General features: G+C 42.1%; 1 protein-coding gene and 1 gene segment (V, D, J or C); one reads left to right on the top strand and one right to left on the bottom strand.

The window, feature by feature from the left end:
• The first annotated feature begins 1,063 nt into the window (after window positions 1-1,063).
• On the top strand, window positions 1,064-11,095 carry serinc3 (serine incorporator 3). Its single transcript, XM_072665927.1, has 10 exons — window positions 1,064-1,243; window positions 3,255-3,416; window positions 3,731-3,924; window positions 4,790-4,869; window positions 5,247-5,384; window positions 5,840-6,009; window positions 7,139-7,229; window positions 7,307-7,508; window positions 8,426-8,656; window positions 9,298-11,095. The coding sequence occupies exons 1-10, from the start codon at window positions 1,205-1,207 to the stop codon at window positions 9,434-9,436; spliced, it is 1,446 nt and encodes a 481-aa protein (XP_072522028.1). The 5' UTR covers window positions 1,064-1,204; the 3' UTR covers window positions 9,437-11,095.
• Window positions 11,096-11,926: 831 nt separating this feature from the next.
• Window positions 11,927-17,522, bottom strand: LOC140543387 (Ig gamma-1 chain C region secreted form-like). The segment is given in 6 exon segments: window positions 11,927-12,243; window positions 13,398-13,715; window positions 14,096-14,455; window positions 15,550-15,666; window positions 16,731-17,045; window positions 17,353-17,522. Coding segments are annotated over 3 exon segments (861 nt in total).
• Window positions 17,523-20,919: the final 3,397 nt, after the last annotated feature.

Here is a 20,919-nt window from a genome sequence, read left to right as displayed (position 1 = left end):
CAGCTCATTATCAGGAGTCACAAAATCACCAAACTTTGCTGGACACTGACCCAGGAGTAGATCTGAAGAACCCTGGCCCACTTCTTGCTGAACCTCTTCCTTCTCAAGGTCCCTCTCGCACCATTACAGCCTCCATCACTGGACCTCTTGCAGTCCCAAGCACTAGACTTGCTTAAGTGGTGGGAAAACTAAATGCTCCTTAACGTGTTTGGCTTGGATGTAGGGTTCTAGAGCAAATCTTAAGATTGTACAGAACCTTTACATTATCTGGAGGTTCTTTGAACTCAGACACCTCATTTACAAAAAAACCAAAGAACGTGTCTTTAGCTGTTAGCAGTCACTGGAAACACAAGACTCCTGTTACTCAGGGGGTGCTCCAAGGCTCTGTCCTTGGTCCTTTCCTATTCTTACTATATGTTCTATCACTGTGCAGATCATTAATATATTTATGCCTTGTTTTTTCATTGCCGACCACTCACAGATTTACTGTATATTACCACTGTTGCCCCGACTTTTCCATCTCTGTCATTTGCTTACCTTATGAACCTTATCTACTGAAGGTTCTTTAGGGAACTTTTAGGGAAGTGTGTTGTTCACTACAATAGTGTGCACTATATTTTTATTTACGTAGGTTCAAAAAAAAGCTTTAACAGCGACATAACCTATACATAATGTGTCGCTTCAAGCTTCTTTAACCTTTTCAGACGTCTGGTTCCATTCACCCCCACTCATCACAATTCTAACTCTGTCATTTTCTCTAGAATTAAACACCTCCCACCGATTTCATCTGCAGTGCCACTAAGTACATCTTAAGCTGTTAATTATAGGCCACTCAAAAAAATTCGGTGGAGTTCTCCTTTAAGCTTTGAATGAACACCCCGCCCCTAGCGGCGCTACCATGTATTACAACCGCCAGTACGCTTTCCGGGTGCGTTCTGTAAGAGCAGTTCTTTTCCCACCAAATCCGCCCAGTCCTCAGCACGTGACGCAGAGGAGTAAAGCGAGCAAGAGAGAGAGAGAGAGAGAGAGAGAGAGAGAGAGAGAGAGAGAGAGAGAGAGGGGAGAGAGAGCAAAGTGTAAGGAGGGAGGACAGGTACCAGGAGGTCTCTGCATGAGGACATGAGAAGACATTTGGGTGCAGAAGAAAGGTGAAAGGAGACCTTTGAGGTTTGAGGTCACTGTACAGAGTGGACTGGGCTGGACTATGGGGGCTGTCTTAGGGACCTTTGCTGTGGCTCACTGGGTAGGTGGTGTTTATTTGTCTTATTGTTTGTATTTATGGACATATTATATGGCAAAAGCTATGGTGAATATGATTTTTAATTATGTTTAATGATATTTTAATAATATTACATTTAATTATTGTGATATTTGTTTGTTTGAGAGCAGTGTTACATTATGAAAAAGCTATTTCTCTGATTTTTACAGGGTACTACTACACAAAAGTACTGTATTATTAGCTTTAAGTGTTATAGAAGTATGATTATGTCACTGTATATGCTTTATAATATTTTATGTAATAATATAAGCAGCTTTTGTAAAGGACTTAAACTCCAAAGTCTTTTAACAAAGCTGGAATTGGCTTCATTTTGGAATTCCCCGTTCCACCTTAAATTAGCCTGCCAATTCCAGCCTCATTTAGCCTTCTTCCTGTGCTTATACATCACATTACACTGCTATTACACCGTAACCCCCCCGTCCTCCAGACAAAACAGCGATTAAATCTGAGATTTAACCTGTTTTTAAACGCAGGTGACTCACTCATACTTAACCGGATTAACGGTGTTGTTTCCTCTAGTCACTTGAGGTCACCTGAGGTGCACCAATGTAGGCCAGTACCTAATCTCCTCACTGCACATTTAGGATCAATGCTGATCAGAGGACTACCCCAGACATCACTCCATCCAAATCTGGTGCTGGGACACAACCACAACCACCACCGTTGACTCAAATATAGCCCAGAATAGAAATGCCGTGCATACATTCCCAGGGTTTGCTTGCATTTGAGCCTCATGTGGCCCAGAGGTCAAATGCCGTGACCTTATTAAATCTGGCTGCTCCAGCCGGGGCTACGGTATAACTCTGTCGCCATAACTGACCCGTAAGTGCCTTAGGTGGGTCTTTCTACTACGATACCGCCATGGTTTTACTAGTTATTGTATTGTAAACATTGATTCTACTGTGACATTTTATGGTTGTTTATGGTAATTGTGGCTATACCGGGTTACAGCCATGATTTTACTATAGTAGTTCATTGTATGGTAATGCATCTATGGTTATTTATGGTAACTTTCAGTTTTACCGTAGTACAATGTGGTAACTATGATCATTCAATGGGAAATTGTGGATTGTTAGATATGGTAACTAAGTGTGTAGTAGGAAATCATTGTGATATTAGCATAGTAGGTAATGCCAGCTATAGCTAGTGTATGGTAAACCAGGGTTCTACCATGTAATTACTGTGGTTATACTACAAAATCACTGTGATATTATATAATAATGAATATAATAGTTAATTAATTGTATGATTATTGCATTATTCTGCCATAAAATGCTATGGGTTCTGTATATTAGCTGTGTTTATACTATGAAATCACAGTGGCTTTACTATAGTAGTTCATGGTAACTGTTGTTATTGGATTTATAGCTAACCCTGATTCTAATTCTGGTAACTTCGATACTGCTGTAATTACCATAATCATTTTCTCTTCATAAAAAATAAAAAACAACAAAAAATGTGCTTAATATTTGGAAAGAAATGGCTGATATACCATAATATCCCTAGCATAGTTTTCGTACACCACCCAATAAAACATAGATTACCACATAGATAATGTGCACCAAGCTCAGCTTGTATAATCTCCACAGTAAAGCACTGCTAATAGAATGGGACCCCCTGCAGCGCAGGAGTGGTCCGGACCCGGGGGGAATCCGCTCCAAGGACGTGTTTGTACAGTTTCTATTTCCTGTGAAGAGAAAGTGAAACCCCGTCTACAGTCACACCCAGCAAACATACAGAAAAACAGGATGCCCAGCGTCAGGGATTCTGCAGCTTTGAACATGGCGACCTTAGGCGACCTTAGAGCATCCTGTTCAGTTGCCTGCGCTTTTGTCCGGAGCTTGAACGAGCTGTGAGGCCGACTGAACGCTGAGTCGTTCATTAGAAGGGTGTGTGGATAACGTGTAGCATGTGTTCTAGTCTAAATATCACTTCTGTCTTACTTATGTTACCTGTAATGATGTGTTTCCCGAAGGCCCGGTGTCTGTGCAGCAGTGCGACGTGCCTGGCCTGCAAATACTGCCCACACAGCAAGAACTCCATAGTCACACGAGTCATATACGCCTTCATCCTGCTGATCGGCACCATCATTGCCTGCATCATGCTGTCGCCCGGAGTCGAGCGGCAACTGAAAAGGGTAAAGCTGAGGTGGAAAAGTGTTGATTGAGTCCGGCCTAAGCATGTTCAGATATGACGCAATGTGTAAACACCCCAAAGACTGCATTGACTATATAATAAGAGCTCAAATCTGAATCGCTTTGATTGTTTTGAAGAATTTCTTCAGATTGATGCTCAGATAATCTCAGAGATAATCTCAGCAAACACCAGAATAGGACCAAATTCATGGGCGTTAATGGGTTAATGTGAATTGGGTTATCTGTGACCTCTATTAACAGTTGTGCTGTAATTTTAACCTGTCAATCATTTGAGATTTCCAACCCACACTTTCAGATCCCTGGATTTTGCGAGGGAGGAGCAGGGTCCAGCATCCCAGGCGTCGAAGCTAATGTTCAGTGTGAGATATTTGTGGGCTATAAGGCTGTATACCGAGTGTGCTTTGGCATGAGCATGTGCTTCCTGGCCTTCTCACTGCTCATGCTCAACGTGAAGAACAGCAGAGACCCTCGAGCTGCGGTTCACAACGGGTAAATATCACACGCTCTACAGTTGTGGCATTTGGGTGAAGTTCTCGTGTTCCACAGGTAGGAGAATGTAGAGTTAGGACTCGGGCGTTGGTGTAGGGTGGGGTTGATATCTGCTGTGATTTAGGGTCAAATTTAACTGCTGATTGAGAAGCTGATAATAATGGATGCAGACAAAGTGCAAATCTAATAGGATGTTGGTGCTGAACAGCTTCACATGAAGATATCTTGCTGGAGATGATTCTTCGACATTCCAAACATCCTTTGGCCCAAAGGTCGCGAGTTCGAATCCCGGGTCTTGCTGCTTCGCCATCAGCAGCCGGAGCCTGAGAGAGCACAATTGGCCAGGCTCTCTCTGCCCTCATCACTCTTGCCGGGGTGCTGACCGGTACAGGCGTCTGTTGGCTGATGGATCAGAGCTGGGGACGTTAGGCTGTTGGCTGCCTACTGATGTGGAGGCGGCCGGTTGACGCTGCTAGTGATGAGGGAGCTAAATTGGGGCTCAGCTAAATTGGGTAGAAAGAACCCTTAAAGTGATATGTTGTTCCCATCATACTTGAAATAATGCGTAAACATTCATTAATATAATTTAATTTATTAATTTAATTAATTTATAGTATTTAATAATGGTATTTAATTATGATATATATAAATCTGTTAGTATGAGTTATGTGATATAAAATAATAAACACTATTAACACGTTTTCAGACTGGGAGTCTGTACACAGTATGTTCAGAGAGCCGCCTGTCCGCCGATGCTCTCTCTGCGCCGCGTGACTGTCACACTCGCTGTGGGGCAGGTTTGTGCCGCTGGACTGAGGGATGTGTGTTTATCTGTGTTTATACTGACTTCTTTCTTCTGTTTCAGCTTCTGGTTTTTCAAAATCGCCTTCATGATCGGAGTCACAGTGGGTGCCTTTTACATACCCGAGGGGCCTTTCACCCGAAGTAAGAAGCGTCCTTCAGTGTAATCGTCTAAAAGCCTAATCTCCCTTTAACTCTGTACACTGTTTCTGTTACTGTGTCTGTCTGTGTCTGAAGTGTTAAAAAACGCAGCCCATTTCGAAACAGTCCTTATAACAGCCACAAGAATAGGCGGAAATATGTAAATGAGATTTTGTGACATCACAAAAACAGCGAATACAAAATGAGACGTTTTTGCAGGGATTTTTTTATTGAATATTTGAAATTATTCTGCTGCTTAAAACAGTTTAAACGACGTCGACTGTCTGTTAAACGATCTGTAGATTATTGAGGCCTGTGATTTATGCAAATCAGTTTTCCATAAAACTGAACTGATTTCATGTTTCGTTTTTCCTGGGCAGCCTGGTTTGTCGTCGGGACGTGTGGAGCTTTTTTCTTCATTCTGATCCAGCTGATTCTGCTTGTGGACTTTGCTCACTCATGGAACGAGTCCTGGGTGGATAGGATGGAAACTGGGAACTCGAAGGCATGGCATTGTGGTAGGTGTAGGTACTGTGGTTGTAGGAAGGAGAGTCCGAACAGCCTGTATGCAGTCTGCTGTAATTAACCCTATACAGTATATAATAGTACAGTCTAACAATGAAAGTAAACACAATTAAATGTATTAATTTAATTTAATTTAATTTAATTTAAGTAATGTAATTTTATTATATTTATTTATGTCATTTTATTAAATTATTTTTTGGTTTTATTTTACTTACTTTAATTATATTTTTTATTTATTTAATTACATTTTATTAATTTAATTGTATTTTATTCTATTTTATTACTATTTATTTATTTATTTATTTATTTTCAATCAAATGCTTCTATCTCAGTTGTGTCCACTGCAGTTTGGCTTAATGTAGCACCAGTTTGACCCAGAATGGAGGGGTTTAGAGGGTTCTGGCGGTTTGCTGACTGAGCTGCTTACACACTTACACTCTCTTTACAGCCTTATTGTCAGTAATGGGACTCAACTACATCCTCTCCGCCACTGCCATCGTCCTCATGTACGTCTTCTACACTCAGCCGGAGGAATGTGCCCTCAACAAGTTCTTCATCAGCTTCAACATGCTGCTGTGCATCACAGCTTCAGTGCTCTCCATACTGCCCAAAGTACAGGTGTGTGTTACGGCACAGCGCGCCAGGCCGTCACCGTTAAGGCATGAATGTCGGATTATTATTAACTTCAATATTTTAATGCTGGAGACAGTGAAGTGTTCGCTCGTAGGACGTTCTTATAACAGTCATTTGTGTACAGATAAACCCTCAGCTGGCTGCGGTTATATTACACAGCTCAGCATTTGTTATTTCCTCCTCCAACCCTCGAAGGTCAGACACGGTCAGCTGGGACCGGAGTACAGTACTCTTATCTTCAAGACTGCAAACAGACCTCACAGCTGTCCTGAGTTCAGCTCACTATAATCACTCTCAGCGTTCTCGATTCCAGGAGCTTCTAAAGAACCCACTGTTCTAGATATCAGGAGCTCCTAAAGAACCCACTGTTCTAGATATCAGTAGCTCCTAAAGAGCCCACTGTTCTAGATTCCAGGAGCTCCTATACCACTAAACATTCTACATTTCTGGAGCTCCTAAAGAGCCCACTGTTCTAGATTCCAGGAGCTCCTATACCACTAAACATTCTACATTTCTGGAGCTCCTAAAGAACCCACTGTTCTAGATTCCAGGAGCTCCTACAGAATCAAATAGTCATGGTTTCAGAATCACCTTTAGAACCAAACATTCCTGATTTTAGAATCTCTCTTTAAAACAAATGTTCATGATATCAGGAGCAGCTATAGAACCAAATTTTCCTGATTTCAGGATCTCCTTTAGAACCAAACATTCATGATTTCAGGAGCTCTGATAGAACCAAACATTTATGGTTTAAGGATCTCCTCTAGAACCAAACGTTCTGATTTCATGATCTCTGAAAAAACAAATATCCCTGATTTTAGGAGCTCCTTTAGAACCAAACGTTCATGATTTCAGGAGCTTCTTTAGAACCAAACAGTGAGGATTTTAGGTTCTCTGAAAGAACCAAATATTCCTGATTTTCATAATTGCTCCGATAGCATGCATGATTTAAGGATCTCCTCTAGAACCAAATGTTCATGATTTCAGGTAGCTCCTTTCCTCATTTCTGGATCTTCTAAAGAACCCACTGAGCTCCTACAGCACCGAACACTGATGATCTTCTATAGATCTTCTGTAGAACCACATACCCAGTGTGTGTTATGCTGATTTGCAGGATTCTCAACCCAGATCCGGGCTTCTGCAGTCGTCCGTCATTACTTTGTACACCATGTACCTCACCTGGTCAGCCATGACAAACGAACCAGGTAAGCTAACGTGAGGTGAGGAGGCCGGTTCTGGTCCTGTGTGTGTAGTTGAAGAAGTTCTTGTACTCCCCACCCAGACCGCACATGCAACCCCGGCCTGCTGAGCATCTTCCAGCAGATCGCCGAACCCACGCTCGCCCCGGCGGAGATGGACAATCAGACGTATGTGATCATTGTTGAAGTAGAGGAACCTGAACCCTCGTTGCCGTACCTGCAGTGGTGGGATGCGCAGAGCATCGTCGGGCTGGGCATATTTGTCCTCTGCATTTTGTACTCCAGGTATGAAGCAGCTTCAGTTTGGAGAATGTTTTTCCTGAAATTCGCAGCTTCAGAAGCTTCAGCTGATGCTCCACTGACTGGAACAGGGATGTCGTTCCCACTGTGCTGCTACTGCACTATGGAGGTTTGGTGGTGGAGCTGCAGGAGGAGAACCTCTCTCCAGAACTGCTGTGTAACGCTGCAGAACCCATAGAGTCATATTAGTGTAAAACCCTGTAGTGTTACTCTACCACCTCAGCCCACATGCTGCTCCACCTTCAGATCAAGCTTCTGCAGCTCTCACACTGTCCAGAAATGCACGTGTACAGCTGTCCACCACTTTTTGTATTTACTGCAGTGGAGTAAAAGTGAAGTACACTCCCCAAACAGTTGGGGGCGCTCAGCAAACAATATCAGGGCTCACTGCTTTAATTGCTTGTGTCCTTTAACTTATAACTGCTAAACTTATATTTACTAAATTTACAGAAACAGGCAGAAGGGCTGCTCTGATTGGTCAGAGCTGGATTATAAGGCCCATATTAGGAATAAAAAACACAGCGCATCGAACAAGACATTTATCTTTATAGAGCAGTAAAAATTCTGAATTCTAGAGAAGTGTTGATCTACTCTATTTTAGTGGAATACACTATGTCGTTCTCGTCAGCTTGGCAGGTCTGGACCGAGAGAAAAAAATATTGCTGGCAGAATGACCACTAGGGGGCCTGCGGAAAAAGGTTTAGCTGAGAAAAATTAACATTAACGTTAAAGTTAAAAGCTAAGATTCGACTCCAGCTGATCTGTCCTAGGAGTGTTAGCATATACATGCATGCTAAATAAGCATCATTAGAAATGAATATGTAGATTTTATGAGGAAGACATGTTCAGCATTTAGTAAAGCTTGGATTGGTCACATGTTGTGTCCTTTTCCTCTCGGGCAGCATCCGCTCGTCCAGCACCAGTCAAGTGAATAAGTTAACTCTGGCGTCTAAAGACACTGTCATCATCGAGGACAGTTCCCCAGGAAGCCCCTGCGAGGTGAAGGACGGCTCTGGACCGAGGCGTGTGGAAGACAACGAGAGGGAGATTGTCCAGTACAGCTACTCCTTCTTCCACTTCATGCTCTTCCTCGCGTCGCTGTACATCATGATGACGCTCACGAACTGGTACAGGTGAGCAACTAGTGACCTCACTCCTACTGAGTGCTTTCCTCAGTTTCAGTTCCTGTGATCCAGATCACACTAGAATAGATCCATTATATTGACAAAAGTATTGGGACACCTGCTCATTCACTGTTTCTTCTGAAATCAAGGCTATTAAAAAGAGTTTATGCTGCTAAAAGGGAAGATTTCTACTAGATTTGGGAGGAGCATTGCTGTGAGGATTTGATTGCATTCAGCCACAAGAGCGTTAGTGAGGTCAGGATGTTGGATGGATGATCACCATTCCACCTTATTATCCCAGACTCCCCAACTCGTCCCAAAAGTTCTGGATGGAGCTCCACCACCATCATTCCAGAGAACACAGTTCCTCCACTGCTCCACAGCTCCTCAATGCTGGGGGGCTTTACACCCCTCTACTAGTCCACGCCTGGCATTATTAGGCAGCATGGTGCCAATAGGGTAATGATGTTGATCTGCTCCAGAGAGTCCTATTCTACTGGCAGTACTTCTTCTCTACAGGGACTAGCAGTTGCTAGAAGGGGTGTCCACAAATATTTGGACACATAGTATATATATAATACTCTGTCTGTGTGTTTGATCTGCTGAATTTATTGGTCTTATTGTAGTAATTGTGGTATTTCTCCATACAGCCCTGATGCCGACTACAGCACCATGTCCAGCAAGTGGCCAGCAGTCTGGGTCAAAATCTCGTCCAGCTGGGTCTGCCTCTCGCTGTACATCTGGTCACTGATCGCTCCAATGATACTCACAAACAGAGACTTCACGTAGGAGCTTCCTCTGTAACCTTCAACATTCATCTCCGCAGCCTTCACAGCGGTTACGTGGGTGTACCGTCCTGATTTTAAAGGTCCTGAACTGGGTTTAGGCTTTTATGAAAGAACCTTTATTTTCAGGAGTGCAGAGCTGACCTTAGAACATAGAGCACATAGCTCAACACTGCCTTCAGCTGCCGACAGCAGAACCCGTAGTGTCTCTACTGAACCACACTTCTGTAGCACTTTGATTCTGAGGAGTATATTTGTAGCGCTGCACTGCTGTTCAAAAGTTTGGAATCCCTCATTTTAATGGATTGTGACTATAATAACAAAATATATATAATAATCTTAAGCTAGACACCAAAAAGCATCTCAAATGTTTAATTCAATATTTTAAGTATTTCTGTTACAGCAAAAAGTGATTAAATCACTAATAATATAAAACAATAATATATTTTATAGTTTTATAAAATTATTATTATTTGAAACTTGTGAACTTGTACAGTTCTGGTATCATGTTATACACATATATGATTTTTATATTTTTATTATATTTTTAATAATATTTTAATTATTTTTTATATAATTGAAAACAGGCCACGTTTGGGGGTCAACCTGAAATTGAGCATTAATTGTAATATGTTTTAAAATATTCAGAAATAGATTTGTCCATTTTTTTTGCACTCCTCTTTCCTGTTTGCGCCAGCTAGCTAACATTTACTTCACCTTGAGTTCATATTTTTCGTTTTGTTTCTCATTGTAATGACAATAACAATATATATAATACATATATCTTAAGCTAGACACCAAAAAGCATCTCAAATGTTGAATTCAATATTTTAAATATTTCTGTTACAGCAAAAAGTAATTACATCACTAATAATATAAATAAATAATATATAGTAATATTACTAATTACCTATATATATATATATATATATATATATATATATATATATAGTATTTAAATGACATCACCTTTCAAATTTTAAATATTACTGTTTCTACAGTTCTATACTATTATTATTGTTTGAAACTTGTGAACTTGTACAGTTATACAAATATATGATTTTATATATTTTTTTATATAATTATTTTTATATAATTGAAAACACTGATTCACACTGATTGAAACTTTTGAACAGTAGTGTAGTTGCAAATCAGCTCCGCCTCTGGACGCATTTTTTATTTTATTTGTATTTTTCTTCATGAGCTCAAACAAGTCGGGCAGGCAAACATTTGAGCACCGTGCTGGTTTTCTAAGTAAAAATAAGTGACCAAATTCTCTACACAACAAATTTTATTTTTATTTCTTTTCATTTACTGAATTTAACGGTTAGATCACACTTAATGTGCCATTACTTTTGCAGACATCCAATTTAATGTGTATTTTTTATTTCTATATTATATATAATATATTGCAACATATATTAGCTTTAATAAGCTAATCGGCTTTAGAATGTGCAGGAGTGTCTCTGTAGAGGATTAATTATTCCCATTTAGAAAATCACGTCATTTTGACCAGAGGTGCCCAAACTTTTGCATAAGCCCGTGTGTGAATAGCTAATATCCACACCAAAGCCTTTTATGTCACAGTGGAAAGTGGTTTTACTCTGTATTTATTTATTTTTTGCTGCCAAAAATGTATCGATTTTAAAATTCTGACACTTTTGTTCAAGCTTCAGAGTGAAGTTCTTCAGGTGGGACCAGCAGCCCACCTGCACCTGCATCATTAAGTCACACTACTTGTAATATGAACTTCTGGCAGTGCCAGTAGGAAGTGATCGGCCTTCTGCTGCTGACCTTCACTGCAATCATCTCTCCATCCATCCACTGAACTCTTAAATGCCTCAGTGTTTCAACAGATGCTTGTTTGTACCTCAAGTCACTTTAATATCTGGCAAAAAAAAGAGTCCAAAGTCATTTATTTCATTTCCAGCCAAAACCTGAACCATTACGTTCAAGTTCTTCATCTCTCTGAGATATTTCTGAGAAGAGAATCCACCCGGCCTCCGAAGCATCCCTCATCTGATAGACCATCTGAAAGCTTCCCTTTCTGAGAGGGAGGAGACAATACATGACCCCTGATCATCTACAGGTGTTTATGTCCATCCTTCCCCTGTGAGAGGATGACTCAGCACTGTGAGATCAGACTTAGCTGTTGAGGTTTCTATAAATGAGTAGCTTACGTTTTTACTGTCTGTTTGGACTGGAAATGAAATGATAATAATAATAATGGGTGCCCTGACTTTTGCACAGTGCTGAACATCCCTCACACACACTGACCTACAGACGACTGTGAGGCCGCGACGCTGTCAACGACTTTTATTAACAAAAACGAAATCATTAAAAATACGGTTTGTTACATTCTGATGTTCAGTTGGTCACTTCTGTAAATCGGACCAGGTGCTGGAGGACCATCAGCATTACCTGATCACCTGAGTGAAGAACCAGAACATGGGTTTTTTGAGAGTTTGAGGGTTTGAGGGTTTTCAGAAACATCTCACTCCTTCATCATAGAGAACTGTCTTTCCTCTGCCTCCATCTGAGCGCTGTGCTCCACCACGCATCTGAACACCGAGCTGAGGTCCTGTTTGGAGGGGGTCAGTTTGAGGAAGGTCCACATGGAGTAAAGGCCGTTGAGGTTAAGGCTAGCAGGAGAATCGAAGACGCCGTCAGAGATCTTTTCTCCATCCTTAAACCAGGTTACTGTGACGGGATCCGGGCAGAAATCCTTCACACACAGGTTCAGCGTACATTCTGTTCCTAGCTGAGGCTGTGGAGGGTCACACTGGATGAAGGCCACGTTCGGGGGTCGACCTGAACGACAGTATTTGAGCAGAATTTAAAAATAGAGCATTAATTGTAATATGTTTTAAAATATTCAGAAATTGATTTTTCCTTTTTTTTGCACTCCTCTTTCCTGTTTGCGCCAGCTAGCTAACATTTACTTCACCTTGAGTTCATATTTCTCTGTTTGTTTCTTGTAATGACAATAACAAAATATATATAATACATATATCTTAAGCTAGACACCAAAAAGCATCTCAAATGTTTAATTTAATATTTTAAGTATTTCTGTTTCAGCAAAACGTAATTAAATTACTAATAATATAAATAGATAATATATAGTAATATTACTAATTGTCTATATATATATATTATTTAAATTACATCACTTTTCTAATATGAGACATTCTGAATATTACTGTTATTAAAACGTCTTTTTACCATTTCATGTTATACATATATATATGATTTTTATATATTTTTTAATATAAATATTTTTTTAGAATTGAAAACAGGTCATGTTCGGGGGTCGACCTGAACGACAGTATTTGAGCAGAATTTTAAAATAGAGCATTAATTGTAATATGTTTTAAAATTCAGAAATAGATTTGTCCATTTTTTTCACTCCTCTTTCCTGTTTGCGCCAGCTAGCTAACATTTACTTCACCTTGAGTTCATATTTCTCTGTTTGTTTCTTGTAATGACAATAACAAGCTAGACACCAAAAAGCATCTCAAATGTTTAATTCAATATTTTAAGTATTTCTGTTACAGCAAGTAATTAAATTACTAATAATATAAGTAATATATAGTAATATTAGTAATTACATATATATTGTATTTAAATGACATCACTTTTCTAATATGAGACATTCTGAATATTACTGTTATTAAAACGTCTTTTTAGCATTTCATGTTATACAATTATTTTTATATAATTGAAAACAGGCCATGTTTGGGGGTCGACCTGAACCACAGTATTTGAGCAGAATTTAAAAATAGAGCATTAATTGTAATATGTTTTAAAATATTCAGAATTTGATTTTTCCTTTTTTCCATTTACTTCACCTTGAGTTCATATTTCTCTTTTTGTTTCTCATTGTAAAGACGCTAAACATACATCTTTCAAAAATGGATCGATTCAATTCTTGATTTCAATTCAATTAACAATTTTTTACGCCTTACCGTCCGTGCTGATGTGGTACTTGACGTCCTTATAGAACGGTGCTGGGAAGCTGCTGTGGTAGACTCTGCAGGTGCAGACGGTTCCGATATCCACATTAGCCACGGTTAGCTCAGTCTTACTCCACAGGCTGTAGAGTTTCTCGTGGTCTGAGAACGGCCCGAACTGGGTGGCAGACTGTCCCAGCTCTTTGCCCTGCCCGTGCCACTCCAGACGAATATCACCAGGGTAAAACTTCTCAGCCCGACAGCACAGAACCAGAGGCTGACCCAGCTGGGGTATTTGAGGCTGGCTTGATATTTGTAGGAGGCCCGGTTTGACTGTAGGGAGATTGGTACTGAAGTTATGTTGCCTTAAAAGTTAAGAATCTCTTACAATGATGATAAAATGATGGAATTATGTATTCTAAACTAAAACTACAGATATTATTACAGGCTTGGTTCAATATGTCAAGATTATCTGGGAAGAAGTTATTCAGTTTTGAAATATAATATATTTTAAACAAAAATAATAACATACTATTATTGTTATTGTTATTATTTATTTCTGTAGTTTAGAATAATTTAATACCATTATCTGCAGCCACTTGTGTGTAATTACTTATACATGAATACATTATAATTGAATTATTTGATTGATGTTACTGTAAATACTGATTCATTCAAGCTAATTAAGGTGTTTTACAGAATCAGGTACAGACCTTTGACGCTGACCGCCGCCTCCCTTGTTATTTTCTCTCCGCGACAGTGAACTACACAGCAGTACCCCCGGTTGTCGTCGTCTATGGTCAGTGTAAGCGTAACAGTAGAAGTGTGGACCCTCCCGTCTGACTGTAGCTGCATTTCACCGTGCAGGTTTTCCAGCCCGGTTAAAGAGTCGTTCTCAGAGGTGCTGGACAGGGCTTCCTCTTCCTCACAGCTTCTCATGTTCCCTGCTGGCCTTCTGTACCACTGGACTCGGAGGTGTTTGGGTCGGACTCCTTTGATAACGCAGCTGAGTCTGGTCGGCGTGTTGGCGTAGATAATGTCGGGTTGGATTATTTCAGAGACAGAATGAGGCACTGAAAAGGACAGACGGCTGTGTGTCAGTGTTCCTGCTCGGGGTTTATTAAAGCGTTTAACAGCCATTTTTAGAAAAGTAGAAAAGTGGAGTGTCTTGATCTAACACCTCTAACCACATGATCACACTCCAGCCAGCGGGCTAGCTAAAAACCAAGGTCCTTAAAGGCTAGGCTGTTTGCTTGGTGGCCATCCTTGCATCGCAGCCAATCAGTCACACAAGACTGGGGCATGGGGCAGCGGTGGGGCAGAGCTCCGGGCTATTGATGACAAGGTTGTGGGTTCGATACCCGGGCTCGGCAACGTGCCACTGTTGGGCCCCTGAGCAAGGCCCTTCACCTTCTCTGCTCCCCGGGTGCCGCAGCAATGGCTGCCCACCGCTCAGGGCATGTGTGCTCATGGTGATTGTCTCAACTAGCACCTCAATATCATCAACCCCCCACCTCTCGCAGCGTAACCAGCAAGCTGATTGGCTCTTTTTTGTTGAAAGGCGGGACTTATAGCTGAACTAAATGCATACTAGCCACAAGCTAACATGCTAGCTGTATAGCTGAGTGAAATGCATATACTAGCCACAAGCTAACATGCTAGCTGTATAGTAAAATACATTGTCTTGGTAAATATATTGTCGCTGCAATTAAAACCATGTATCTCCAAAATGATGACTTTATAGTAGAAGGCAAAAATGCTTTGAACTCTGAAAGGAAGTCAATGTAAAATACAAGTTTATTCCAAGTAATTTCGAGCATTTCTATTGGTCCATTCATTCAGAAGTATTTACACTCAAACCATGGAGAAAACTAAAAACGAAAATGGAGATACGTGTTTTTCATTGGACAGCAGCAATATAGAAATTAGAAACGGACATGTGTCAGATCTTCCTGAGCCTGAGCGTTCGGCGTTTGTATGAAGGGGAACAGAAACCCAGCCGAAATAGCAAAGCAGAAGTGATGACCAGGAAGTGGACGGCAGGTCCTGACCACAGCTACGTCCTCTCTGCTTTCCCTGATTTGTGCTTATCTGAGGAGCTCCATGCTACTCACTGAGACCATGAGCTGCAGATCAGGCAAAACGGACCCTTAACAGAGACCCCTACCTGTTTGAAAATGCCTGTAAAGGACCACTGCTCCTCCGGTGGTCAAAACCGTGAGGAAAACACTGGCTATAACTGTTCCAGCTATTAGGGCCGCAGTGTTATAGGGCTGCGCTGGACCTGAAAGGGCAGAAGACAGTTAGCACATAGCTAAAGCTAAAGCCAAATAACTCTCTATTACAGTATAGGGTTATCAATAATGCCAATGTAGAATCAGAAAATAGTGTAAATGAGTGTTAAACTGGGGCTGGGGTGAATGGAAATGGAGAACTGAGCCCCCTACAGTCTTTCATTGACCCTTGGAAGGAGGTATAGGAGGTGGAGGTGCACCTCCCAACCTAAACACTCAGAATCTGGATTCTTTTATAAATTTCTATTTTTTTGAATCATCTAAATAAGCTATAAGTAACTATTACAGCCCCGAGATCTTTAATAAGTAATCTATAAGTCTATTCTCTATTATATCCTGGATCGTTTGCCCAGGCCTTGTTCGGTAGGCCGGGGTGTGTACTGTTATCGGAACTGAAAATGACCTATATTCCCACATTACCCCAAAATAACCAATGGAAAACACCTGCACCCGGTCACCCTGTAGTATTCTTAACATTCTGTACACTTCCTCTGTCCTAATCGTCTGAAATGACCCCAGAGATGATCTACAATATATTGACAAAAGTATTGGGACACCTGCTCATTCATTGATTCAAGGCTATTAAAAGAGTTGATCCTGCTTTTGCTGGAGTAATGTCTTTTTTTTACTGTCCAGAGAAGAAGACTTTCTACTAGGATTCAATTAGTGAGGTCAGGATGTTGCCGTGATGATCACCACCCCACCTCATCATTCCCATCTCCCCAACTCATCCCAAAAGTACTGGATGGAGCTCCACCACCATCATTCCAGAGAGAACAGTGCAACTTAAAGTAGCAGAATGCATTCATTAGAAGGGGTGTCCACAAACATTTGGCCATATTGTCTATGTACCCTGGTGGTGTACAGCTTCATGGATGTTTACAAATGGGATTTCTGACTTGCTCTAATGTAGGGGTCACTCTAAGAAAAGCTCAATTAGGGGATTCTTCTCTACTGTTAAACATGGTGGAGGGTCATTTTTAGGGGTTAAAGGGTTAAAGTGGACGGGACAGGTCAAAGGAAAAGCAGCTGAAGGAGATTAAGGAACCCTCACCTTGAACTCTCACTGTGGTATTTTTGCGATACGCCTCGGGGAAAGACCTGTGCTCGATCTGACACTCGTACACAGCCGTGTCCCCCTGTAGTCGCTCTCCTGTCACAGTGATGCGGCTGCTCACGTTAAATGTCCCGTCACCGTTGGGAACCGGAATCCCCGTGCACACGTCCCACGAGGCCGACTCTGTGCCTCCTCGAGTCTTCCAGGTCACTTTCAGCTGCTCGGGGTAGAAGTGTGTGATGTCACACCGCAGGGTTTTCTCCTCCCCTCTTATTACTGTGAGGAGATCAGGCAGGGCAACCAGAGGCCGAGCTGCACCGGACAAGAGCAGGAGACGAACGGTGAGGACGGAGGAGGGCGTGGCTGATTCAACCAAGACTGCTGTAGTGCCACTTATACAAATCATGAATATTAAAGGGCATATATTGCAGATTTGTCTTGTATTTATTATTATATAATACAGTATTATTAGTATTAGTATTAGCAGTAGTACACTGTTCATTATCTAGAACAAACCCTGATGTAACTCTGCAAGCTTAAGCTGTCCCTAAATTGCGTAGTCTGGAATCCTGGCTTTTTAAGGCCTTCTAGGACTGTAGACGTTCAAGCAGGACCTCACCTGACAGTTTGAGGTGGACGGTGCGGTCGTACTGGTCAGGCTGTATGATGACTCCACATGAGTAAACCCCCTCATCGCTGATGGTCGTGTTGACTAGCTGTAGAGATGCGTTTCCCTTCAGCAGCCAGGCCTCGTCTACCTCAAATCCTTTGGTGTGTTTGGTAATGACGTCGTTCTGACTGGCAAACAACGTCTCGGTGATCCCATTCTTGGAGACTTTCCACCACACGTCGATGTTTTCTACATTCGCACTGGGAAGAGTGTAACTGCAGCCCAGAGTCACTGGGGGGCCAACTAAGCTGTGCTGGGTTTCTACAGAGCTGTGCAGGGCGGCTCCTGGGAATGAAGAAACCCATGTGGTTACAGCCAGAACAGCAAACCACACTCAGATTCTTCTCCAGAGCCCCCTGAAGACCGTACTCCTGTTTCTCTACCATAACAGCGGGTGTGGAAGTCCCAGAATTCACTCCTGTTTTATTTGAAACTCCTCTTGGTGGCGTAATAGAGCGCCGTTCAGAGGCAGATCAGCTTCAGCTCACAGTGAGAGCTATCCAGGCTAAAGTACAGCTTCCAAACATGGTGGAGGTAGTTTCACACACTGCTACTGTAACTAAGACCCCCAGAGTAAACAGACCTTCCAGCTGCTGTTTTGGACACAAATGTATCAGAAGGGTAGATGTGATGGTGGGTCAGGAGTGTACTGTAGATGTGATGGTGGGTCAGGAGTGTACTGTAGATGTGATGGTGGGTCAGGAGTGTACTGTAGATGTGATGGTGGGTCAGTCAGGAGTGTACTGTAGATGTGATGGAGGGTCAGGAGTGTACTGTAGATGTGATGGTTGGTCATGAGTGTTCTGTAGATATGATGGTGGGTCAGGAGTGTACTGTAGATGTGATGGTGGTCAGGAGTGTACTGTAGATGTGATGGTGGGTCAGTCAGGAGTGTACTGTAGATGTGATGGTGGGTCAGGAGTGTACTGTAGATGTGATGGTGGGTCAGGGGTGTACTGTAGATGTGATGGTGGGTCAGTCAAGAGTGTGCTGTAGATGTGATGGTGGGTCAGGGGTGTACTGTAGATGTGATGGTGGGTCAGTCAGGAGTGTACTGTAGATGTGATGGTGGGTCAGGAGTGTACTGTAGATGTGATGGTGGGTCAGTCAGGAGTGTACTGTAGATGTGATGGTGGGTCAGGGGTGTACTGTAGATGTGATGGTGGGTCAGTCAGGAGTGTACTGTAGATGTGATGGTGGTCAGGAGTGTACTGTAGATGTGATTGTGGGTCAGGAGTGTGCTGTAGATGTGATGGTGGGTCAGTCAGGGGTGTACTGTAGATGTGATGGTGGGTCAGTCAGGGGTGTACTGTAGATGTGATGGTGGGTCAGTCAGGAGTGTACTGTAGATGTGATGGTGGGTCAGGAGTGTACTGTAGATGTGATGGTGGGTCAGGAGTGTACTGTAGATGTGATGGTGGGTCAGTCAGGAGTGTACTGTAGATGTGATGGTGGGTCAGGAGTGTACTGTAGATGTGATGGTGGGTCAGTCAGGAGTGTTCTGTAGATGTGATGGTCGGTCAGGAGTGTACTGTAGATGTGATGGTGGGTCAGTCAGGAGTGTACTGTAGATGTGATGGAGGGTCAGGAGTGTACTGTAGATGTGATGGTTGGTCATGAGTGTTCTGTAGATATGATGGTGGGTCAGGAGTGTACTGTAGATGTGATGGTGGTCAGGAGTGTACTGTAGATGTGATGGTGGGTCAGTCAGGAGTGTACTGTAGATGTGATGGTGGGTCAGGAGTGTACTGTAGATGTGATGGTGGGTCAGGGGTGTACTGTAGATGTGATGGTGGGTCAGTCAAGAGTGTGCTGTAGATGTGATGGTGGGTCAGGGGTGTACTGTAGATGTGATGGTGGGTCAGTCAGGAGTGTACTGTAGATGTGATGGTGGGTCAGGAGTGTACTGTAGATGTGATGGTGGGTCAGTCAGGAGTGTACTGTAGATGTGATGGTGGGTCAGGGGTGTACTGTAGATGTGATGGTGGGTCAGTCAGGAGTGTACTGTAGATGTGATGGTGGTCAGGAGTGTACTGTAGATGTGATTGTGGGTCAGGAGTGTGCTGTAGATGTGATGGTGGGTCAGTCAGGGGTGTACTGTAGATGTGATGGTGGGACAGTCAGGAGTGTGCTGTAGATGTGATGGTGGGTCAGTCAGGGGTGTACTGTAGATGTGATGGTGGGTCAGTCAGGAGTGTACTGTAGATGTGATGGTGGGTCAGTCAGGAGTGTACTGTAGATGTGATGGTAACAGAATCTAGTTGGGTTTGATTGGGCTGGGATCTGCTGTTCTACTTTTTGGTCTAAAATAAATGGACAGTGTTTTACACAGCAGCCTCTTTTCACTGGTCATAAGTATTTGGGCATGGATATTTTGATGTGTTTAGGTGGGAAAGCTGGTCTGCTACAAACAGTATAGAACTGAACTGAATTATAAGAGTTCGTTTATTTTCACCACTGTTTAGTGACCGTGCCCTCCTCAGTCTTTTACAGTTTACCCCGCCTATGAGGGAAGTTGTAGAACAGTAGTAAGCCCAACAGTGTCAGCTTTCTGAGACCGAGTATCGAACCCACAGTCCTGCCCTCAATAGTCCGGAGTTTTAACCACTAATCATGCTCAAACACTTCTAAAATGAATTATCAATTCTATTATTTATTGTCCTATATTTACTTAGTTTCTCTGCTCAAAGTTGACCTTTTGACCTTTTGGCAGTGAGTTATTAATGCTGGACGCTGTTTCAGTGTAAAGCCAACGAGTAGAAGAGTCCTCTTACCTGCAGGATGGATGCAGATGAAGAGTATGAAGCTGTAATGAAGTAAGAGTGTGAAAGCACACAGCCGCTGAACTGTCCATCTGGCTCCTGCCATGCTGAGCAGTCTCAGGAGAACAGTAGGAGCTCTCGGCGGTTCCTCCGGGGTCAAACTTCATTCTTCACTGCTGTCCTTCAGTCTCGCCAGCTTAGCTTTGAACCTGGCTGTAAATCAGATGACGTCACTCTGCTCCTGAGAACTTCCCTTCTCATATTCGTTAATGATTTGCAGGGGTGGAAAATAGTTAACCCTTAGAAACGACAACAATCTGAACTGTTTAAATATCATAATACTCTTATATCATATATTATACTATACAACAGTTTCTGCTCTGTTAGATTGGGATACAGTACCATACTTTCACTATAGTACAGTTTCAGCTCTTTAATTGAGTTAGATTGGGACACAGTACCATACTTTCACTATAGTACAGTTTCAGCTCTTTTAATTGGGTTAGATTGAGATACGGTACCATACTTTCACTATAGTACAGTTTCAGCTCTTTAATTGAGTTAGATTGGGATACGGTACCATACTTTCACTATAGTACAGTTTCAGCTCTTTTAATTGGGTTAGATTGAGATACGGTACCATACTTTCACTATAGTACAGTTTCAGCTCTTTAATTGAGTTAGATTGGGATACGGTACCATACTTTCACTACAGTACAGTTTCAGCTCTTTAATTGAGTTAGATTGGGATACG

This window comes from Salminus brasiliensis, chromosome 21 (genome assembly GCF_030463535.1).
Source record: "Salminus brasiliensis chromosome 21, fSalBra1.hap2, whole genome shotgun sequence".
NCBI lineage: Eukaryota > Metazoa > Chordata > Actinopteri > Characiformes > Bryconidae > Salminus > Salminus brasiliensis.
Note: the sequence above shows the minus strand (reverse complement) of the source record. Positions and strands in the feature narration are given on the sequence as shown.

What these genes read in the sequence shown, in the direction of transcription:
- serinc3 (XM_072665927.1), top strand. Translation starts at nt 1,205, where the DNA reads ATGGGGGCTGTCTTAGGGACCTTTGCTGTGGCTCACTGG. An exon ending in TCGAGCGGCAACTGAAAAGG is followed by an intron (nt 3,417 to 3,730) that starts GTAAAGCTGAGG and finishes CCACACTTTCAG; the next exon opens with ATCCCTGGATTTTGCGAGGG. An exon ending in AGCCATGACAAACGAACCAG is followed by an intron (nt 7,230 to 7,306) that starts GTAAGCTAACGT and finishes CTCCCCACCCAG; the next exon opens with ACCGCACATGCAACCCCGGC.